Source organism: Lepus europaeus, chromosome 10 (genome assembly GCF_033115175.1).
Source record: "Lepus europaeus isolate LE1 chromosome 10, mLepTim1.pri, whole genome shotgun sequence".
NCBI classification, from domain to species: Eukaryota; Metazoa; Chordata; class Mammalia; order Lagomorpha; family Leporidae; genus Lepus; species Lepus europaeus.
The window spans coordinates 73,662,979-73,671,227 of NC_084836.1; the positions used below are offsets into that span (position 1 = coordinate 73,662,979).

General features: G+C 42.1%; 1 protein-coding gene across 1 annotated transcript; it reads left to right on the forward strand.

Moving 5' to 3' along the window:
- The first annotated feature begins 6,168 nt into the window (after nt 1-6,168).
- Nucleotides 6,169-7,935, forward strand: LOC133768101 (endogenous retrovirus group K member 5 Gag polyprotein-like). Its single transcript, XM_062202501.1, has one exon. It carries the CDS (start codon nt 6,169-6,171, stop codon nt 7,933-7,935), a length of 1,767 nt encoding a protein of 588 aa, XP_062058485.1.
- Nucleotides 7,936-8,249: the final 314 nt, after the last annotated feature.

The window sequence follows — 8,249 nt, forward strand, 5'->3', positions numbered from 1 at the left end:
TGAGGGTCCAGCATTGAGGCGCAGTGGGTAAAGTCACTGCTTGTGACACTGGCATCCATATGGGTGTCAGCTTAAGTCCTATCTTCTAAACTCTCAATCTGGCTCCATGTTAATGGCCTGGAAAAAGCATCAGAAGATGGACCCAATGTTGGGGCACATGTGAGAGACCTGAAAGAAGCTCCTGGCTACTTTATAAAAGACTGAGCTTTGGTCTGGCCCAGCACTGGCTGTTGCAGCCATCTGGAGAGTGAACCAGCGGATGGAAGACCTCTCTCTCTCTCTCTCTCTCTCTCTCTCTCTTTCCCATTCTTGCTCTCACTTTCACATATACATAAATCAATCTTAAAATAAAAATATTTAAAAAAAACATACGTGAAGCTTCAAAATGCCCATGGCACTGCTACCATAAAGAAATATTTGCAGGGATCTACATGTTCACTTGCTTGAGTTCTTCCTTTAAATTCAGCAGAGCTTCAACGCAGCACATCTAATGTATTGTAGTTTGCAATTTAAAGTGGTGTGCTGCTAAATCAACTCAACTCTATAAAGAAGGGGAGGAGGGGACTCTGTAACATTTGCCAATGTAGTTGCTCCAACAAAGGCTGATTTGCAACTCTGTGATGACACAGAATACAGAATATAGAAGAAATTAACATGGTGAGATCAATCCATATGGTACTATTTGGCCATGGTTCCAAGTATAGGATTTGTAATCTCATGTGTGTGTGTGCGTGCGTTTGTGTGTCTAACATATATATGTATATTTATAAATATTTGTGTGAATTTAGGTTAGTATTTGTGTATAATATATAAATATATGTATATTTGTGAGAGAGCAAGCACCCCCACTTCCTGGTTCATTCTCCAAATATATGAAAAGCTGGGAGCCAGGGACACAATCCAGGTTGAACCCAAGCATGATCCCATTACTTGAGCCATCTCTGCTGCCCACCAGGGTCTGCATTAGCAGGAAGTTGGAGTCAGGGGCCAGAGGAGGATATTGAACCAAGACTTCCCACTATGGGATGTCTTAAACAATATCTTAACTGGTAGTCCAGATACCTACTTGGCACTTATAAAATCATTTTATCAGCTAGTAACATACCAACTCCATGTTACTTATGGTTGCTATGTGATAGCATATCTTTATAAGTTCTTTTTTATTTGAATTTGCTTATATCTTGGAATATCTAGGGGGGTGGGTGCTGCAGAATAGCAGGATAAGCCTCTGCCTGCAGTGCTGGTGTCCCATAAGGGTGCTGGTTCAGGTCCTGAATACTCCTAGTATGATCCAGCTCTCTGCTCATGTCTTGGGAAAGCAGTAGAAGATGGCCCAAGTGCTTGGTCTCTTGCACTTGTGTGAGAGACCTGGAAGAAGCTCCAGGCTCCTGGCTTCAGATAGGCCTAGTTTTGGTCACTGTGGCACTTTGGGGAGTGAACCAGCAGATGGAAGACTTTTCTCTCTGTCTCTCCTTCTGTGTATAACTCTAGCTCTCAAATAAATATATAAATAAAATCTGTAAAAAAGAAAAAAATATCTAACATGTTTCCTAAAGAATATAATTGTATACTGTGTTTTTATTCATTTTATCTCTGGCATATCACTTGGTATAATTAATTTACATGTAATTTTTAAATTTAATAAATTATTGTAGTCTAATTAAAATAATCAGTAGTATTCTGTAATTTGAGTATACTTACATATTTGTCCAAACATCAACATAATCAGTTTAGAAGTGCTCAGCACCTTCGTAAGAACCTCCATACACTTCATCTATCACACCTAAGTCTCAATCCTAGTAATAACCACTAAGCCACATGTGTGTCTATGAATATTTCACATATATTCAACTCAACTCCTTCACTTAGTATAATGCTTTCTTTTAAAAATCACTTTATTAAAAATACAACTTCCATGTCACATATATTATGCTTAATTTTTATGGATGCACCATACTCTTTTCCAAAGTGGCTGTACCTATTTATATTCCCACCGACTGTGTGCAAGTGTTCTCTTTTATCCACATACTCACCATTGCTTGTTATATCTCCTTTTTTGGTAATAGCCAATCTACTGGAGTGAATGAATTGAGTATTTTAGAAGAGAATGGAAATGTGTTTTGCCATTAGAAGGGACCATGTGTAAAAATAAGTGCAGCAAAGGCTTAAAAAACAGAAACAGAATTATAATTTGACCCAGCACTTTCACTCCTGGGTATATGAATCAGTATTTTGAAGAAAAATCTTCCCTCCTGTGTTTATCTCCACATTATCAACAATAGCCATGATATGGAATCATCACAACAGGTGTTTATCAAAAGATGAATGAATCAAATTGTGTGGTATATATTCACACGGGATTTAATTCAACCTTTAAAATGATAATTCTGTTATTTGAAATGAAATGTTTTACATGTCTTCCTCAGAGCCTCTGCCCCTGACTACTCCTGGAGAGAGGGTTCCCATTCTCATACCTATCTATCACTACCTGTCAATGTTAATGTTTTTCTACCATTCTTACACTCCTGATATGCTCAGTCTTTTTGCTTATTATTGACTACCAACATTTCCTCTCTAAAATATTATCTCCATGCCAAGGAACTTTATCCCAGTATTTGTTGCTCTCTCCAAGACCAATTTTATCAATTTGAGTAAAAATGGTTTATTATATTATCTCTGTCATTGATCTTGTGTGTCTTCTTCCAGTTGCTTAAAGTGTTCACTTGGGACCAGCATTATGAACAACATGATGGGTCACAGACAATTCAGCTTACCAAGAATCACTCAAAAGAAGAGTGTGTTGTGGTGCAGTGGGTTAAGCTGCCACCTAGGATGCCATCATCCCATAAGTGCACTGATTTCTCAACTGCTCCACCTCTGATCCAGGTCCTTGCTAATGTGTCTGTTAAAGCTCAAGAGCTTGGACCCCGGAACCCAGGTGGGAGACCTTGATGTCTCTCTCTCTGTCTCCATCCTCCCTTCTCCTACTCTAACTTGCCTTTCAAATAAATATGTAAATCTTAAGAAATAAAATGTTCACTTGCAGCTTTTCTTCTACCATGACTACTCCCAACTATTGTTCACTGCCTAGTTAGGAGAACACATTTGTGACATAATCCCCAGTTTGTACCATAATATATCATATTTGGAAAAAAATACACCAAGTTCTTGAAACCCAGTACAGTGATGTGGGAAAGAATCCCTTAATACTTTTCACCATTTCCTTCACTAAGCAGTGCCTGTTTGTGAATGAGAGACAGATGAGGGGCAACCATGAGGATCTGCACCAAATTGCCCAAGATAATTTCTTCTTGGACAAGGGCTCTCACAACAGCATTCTTGTAGTGAGCAAGAACCTTAATATCAGCAATCATTTTAAAAATATTTACCAGTTATTGCATTGAAATATAACTATTAAACAGTAGAAACTTATCTTCCAGCATTTTGTTTAATAGAAGCACTAAAGAGATCTACTATAATGTTTTTTCAACAAGTACCTAGGAAAAACAGCTGCTTCAATAATGACTTATGACTATTGAGAAAACATCTCTAGGAAAAGAATATTGCTGTTGACTCTCAAGAAACTGTATTGCATAACTGCACATACTGTCATATTATACAATGTTTAAATAGGTAATGAAATAGAAATCATTCATTTCTAAGAGTAACAAACAATAAGATATTGTCTTGAAAACTGTGGTTTTGGAATGAAAGCCAATTAGTTAATTTTTCCATTTATATTGTGATAAAATACATGTAAGATAAAAGTTACTCTATTACCCAGGTCTAAGTGTGCATTTCATATGTTAAATATCTACCAATAAGAGCTGTCAATGTGGCATTGTATGTTAACCTATCCTCTGCAATACTGGCATCCCATAAGAGCACCAGCTTGAATCCCAGCTTCTCTTCTGATCCTGTTCCCTGCTAATGCACCTGGGAAAGTAGTAAAAGACAGCCCAGGTAGTTGGCCCCTGCCAGCCATGTGTGAAACCCAGGTGAAGTTCCTGGCTCCTAGATTTGATGTGGCACATCCCTGGACATTGTGTCCATCTGGGGAGTAAATCAGTGGATAGAAGATGTCCTTCCTTGAATCTCTCTCTCTCTGTGTCTGCCTTTCCAATAAATTTTGACTTTAAAAAAAAACTCTAAATGAATATGTTTATAATATACAATTATAACCACTTTTACATTATAAAAATTCAAATTTAAAAGAATTGCTTGGGTCTGGAATTGCAGGAGAGAAGGTTAGGCCATCACTTGCAATGCTGGCATTCTTTATGAAACTGCCAGTTTGTCCTAGCTTCCTGGCATCTCTGCTTCTAATTCAGCTCCATGATAATTTATGTTGGGAATTGGAAAATGAACCAAATACCTGGATGTCTGCCATGCATGTGAGAAATGAGGATGGAGTTCCTGGCTCCTAGCTTTGAGCTGAACCAACACTGGTGGCTGCCATCATTTGGAGAAAAGATCCAGCAAATAGAAGATTTCTCTCTCTCTCTCTCTCTCTCTCTCTCCTCACGCACACTCTCTTTCTCTCTCACTGTGCTTTCCAAATGCATGAATGAATCTTCAAAATTCAGGACTGCTTGCAAAATCTACCAAGAGCTTTAAAACTCAATAATAAGAAACCAAACTGCATAACTAAAAATTTGACAAATACATGCATAGATACTTTAACATACAACATATACAGATGAGAAATTAACATATATAACATCCTGAATATTAGGAAATTATGAGAAAAAGTAACACATTGAGCATTAAAGAGAAACATTTAAACAGCAAAAAGACAGACAACATCATATAGTTTGGTGATTATCCTTAAACAATAAACAAACATGACAATGCAAATGCCTTGCAAGGATGCAAGACATGTGATTTATTACTGGTGAGAATGCATAGTAGAACAGGCACTTTAGCAGAAATTCTGATGTGTCAACCACAGTATGATATGATACTGTGTGCCAACCACAGTATCATCATATCACACAGCATATATTTTCCCAGCTAGTGTGAATTATATATTCACATAAAATATAACAGGAAAATATATACTGTACTTCATTCACACTAAAGTGTGTATGGCACTAAATTTTCTTTCAGTAGTGAACCAGGTAATCAAGTTGTCATAGTAGCAGAAGAGATGAAGAGAAATGAGACACTCAGAGTGCAGTCATTGGTCATGGAGATACAAGAGAAATGATGAGTTTCAGTCATAGGGGTTTTAGAGATACAAGGAAGATATTGGCTACTCGTAAATGACATGTAGGCACTTAAAATTACACAACTCAGGTAAAGGTCAGAGACGTACCCAAGCCCCGGGATGAAGTCTCTCCAGACTACTGATGCAGACATGTGATGGAAGATCACAGATACATGAAGACAGGCTTAAAGAACATGGAGATTGACATGAGATGAAAGCATGGGTAAAAACACTCAAGGACAGATGTGCTAGAAACTAAAGGGATGGAACTGCAGACAGCAGTGATAGATACTTTTCAGAGCTTTCATGGATGACAGAGATTTAACAAATGACAACATGCAGTGTCGGGGCCAGTGGCCCTGGCCCGACATGAGATGCAGCAGGCTGAGGCTGTCCCTTATCTAATCCTGTTTCCTGCACTTATTGTCCTGATGGCCGAAGGCACAAGATTTTTCATCCCACATTCCTGCAGGCAGGATGTGACTTCTGATGAAGGTCTATGATGTTTTTTGCTCTATCTGCAGAGCTTGTACCCTGACCATTGCTACTTTGTAAACTTGCTCTGTTCCTGTGCTATGCATGATTGCACACAATGAATGTTATCCGGATGGGGTCTGGGGTATATAACCTTGTCTTTCTGTGTGCTCGGGGCTGGAGGCTGAAGAGTTTCTTCAGGGAGACTGCCTTCAGTCCCTCTCGCCGGGCCCCCTACTTTGGCCTGGAACGCGATGAGGCAATAAACGTGGTGATGAATTGACTGAGTGCTGCGTGTCGCCGTGTGGTTTGTCGGGTGGCCTCCGACAGCTGGTGCCGTGACTCGGATTCATCTCATCCACAGGTAAGCCTCTGTAAGAGGGAAGGCTGCGGCGGTAGCCGGCCGTAGGGATTAAAAGGGAGGCACATAAGCACGAGTAGGGCATGGCAGACTAGGGCTTGCCCGGGGAGCCTCTCCGATAGCCATGGGAAATATACAGTCACACCAGACTATAAAAAGGATAATAAAGGCCTTGTTAAAAAGCGCCGGGACGCCGGTCGCAGGACAAAATATTTCTGACTTTATTGACATTGTAAGGAGCCATACGCCTTGGTTTACTGAGGAATGCCTCCTCACACATAGAAAGTGGAGAGAGCTGGGAAAACATCTTAAGGGAAAGAAGCTCTCACCAGAGGTATGGCGCTTGTGGCGATGCATTGATCAGGCTTTTGAAAGTGATCAGGAGGAGGTGGTACAGTGTTTGCTAGCAGCATCTGAGTGCATGGAAAAGGAGAGCAGGGCTAATAACCAAAGAGGAGACAGTGCGGCTGAGGAGGTTACCAACCAAACTGGGCATAGGAGGCCTGCAGTGGTGCCCTCAGCCCCACCAGAACCTGAGCCCCCAGAACCTTGGTGGGGGGACGGGCCACCTCCGGGTTATCTCTCTGATGGCGAGGCCGCGTCCTCCTCTTCCTCCTCCTCTTCCTCGAGTGAGACAGAAGTTGACACGGATACGTCTTTAGTTGGACCAGACAGGGGCAGAGACAGAGCTAAAAGGATTGGAGAGAGGAGACGCAAACAGCTTACAGGCCAGCCCAGAGTACTTCAGCTATTGCCTAAGGAACAGCCCCATCCTTCCTTAAGAATAAGACCAGAGTGGGGGTTTCATGCTCGTGCGGCAAGTCAGGAGAGGAAAAGAAAGAAACATGCTAGAGGGTGGAAGGAATTTAAGGACCCAAAGGCAGTCTTCCCAGTCACAGAGGATGCCAATGGGGATAGAGGCTGGGCCCCCATAGACTTTTCACAGCTCAAGGAACTTCAAAAGGCAGTCACCATGTATGGACCACAGGCCCCATTTACTTATCAAGTTCTAGACATGCTTGCCAGCCAGGGACTTACACCTAATGATTGGCGTAATCTGACACGTGCTGTTCTTGCCGGAGGGGATTACCTCCTCTGGCAGGCAGGGTTCCAGGAGCTGGCTAGAAGCAAAGCTGCTGAAAATGCCCGTTCTGATGGGGCCCGTAGGCATTGGACTGAGGCCATGATTTTGGGCATTGGTAATTTTAATACCGATGCAGTGCAGGTTAGGTACCCAGTGGAACTTCTACAACAAATTAAGGACTGTGGTATGCGGGCATGGAAGGTGATACCTAAAAAAGGGGAAATTCGGTACAGTCTTACAAAAATTCTTCAAGGACCCAATGAGCCTTATGCAGACTTTGTAAATAGGCTTTATGAGGCTGCTGGGAACTTGTTCGCAAATGCCGAGGAAGCAGCTCCTCTGTTACGCAGATTGGCCTATGAAAATGCGAACAAGCATTGCCATGAGGCGCTGCGACCCTGGCAGCACAAAGATGTAACAACTTTCATGAAAATTTGCAGAGATGTGCAGGATGATGTCGCAGCTGGAGTATACTCGACGCGGCTCGAGACTCAATATGAGCGTGCAGGGCGTGCCAGTAATCGGGCTGGTACCTGTTTCAACTGTGGCAAAGTTGGGCATTTCAAGAGAGAATGCAAGGCTCCCAGAGGCCGAGCTTCTGGCAATCAGCCAGGGTTGTGTCCCCGATGTGGCAAAGGTAATCATTGGGCCAGTGATTGTTACTCAAAAAAGGATATACAAGAAAAGCCCCTATCTAAAAAAAGAACTCAAAAAAACTTCCAAAGGGCCCTTGCTGCCAGGGCCCGACCCAAGGCGTCACTGGAACGCAGGCAGCCACAATTTCAGACACTCAGCGATTCCGAGTAATGGTGGGGGAGGTGACGGCCGCTTCCCCAGTAATTTTGACACCCGCCATGGGTCCGCAGGCGATTCCACTCAACAAAGACAACTTCCCATCTCAAATTGGAGCGGGCATCCTTTTAGGAAAAGCAACACAGTCACAAAAGGGGATCCAAATTGTTCCTGGCCTAATCACTACTCCTGCTAGTAAGTTTTTCCTTCTCGCCAGCGCCCAGCGCGGGCCCATTGTCATCAATGATGGAGATACCATTGCACAATTTCTCTGGTGGCCGAGCCCTAAGGATAACAGAGGGCAACAAGGGCATTTAGCCGCTCTTTCT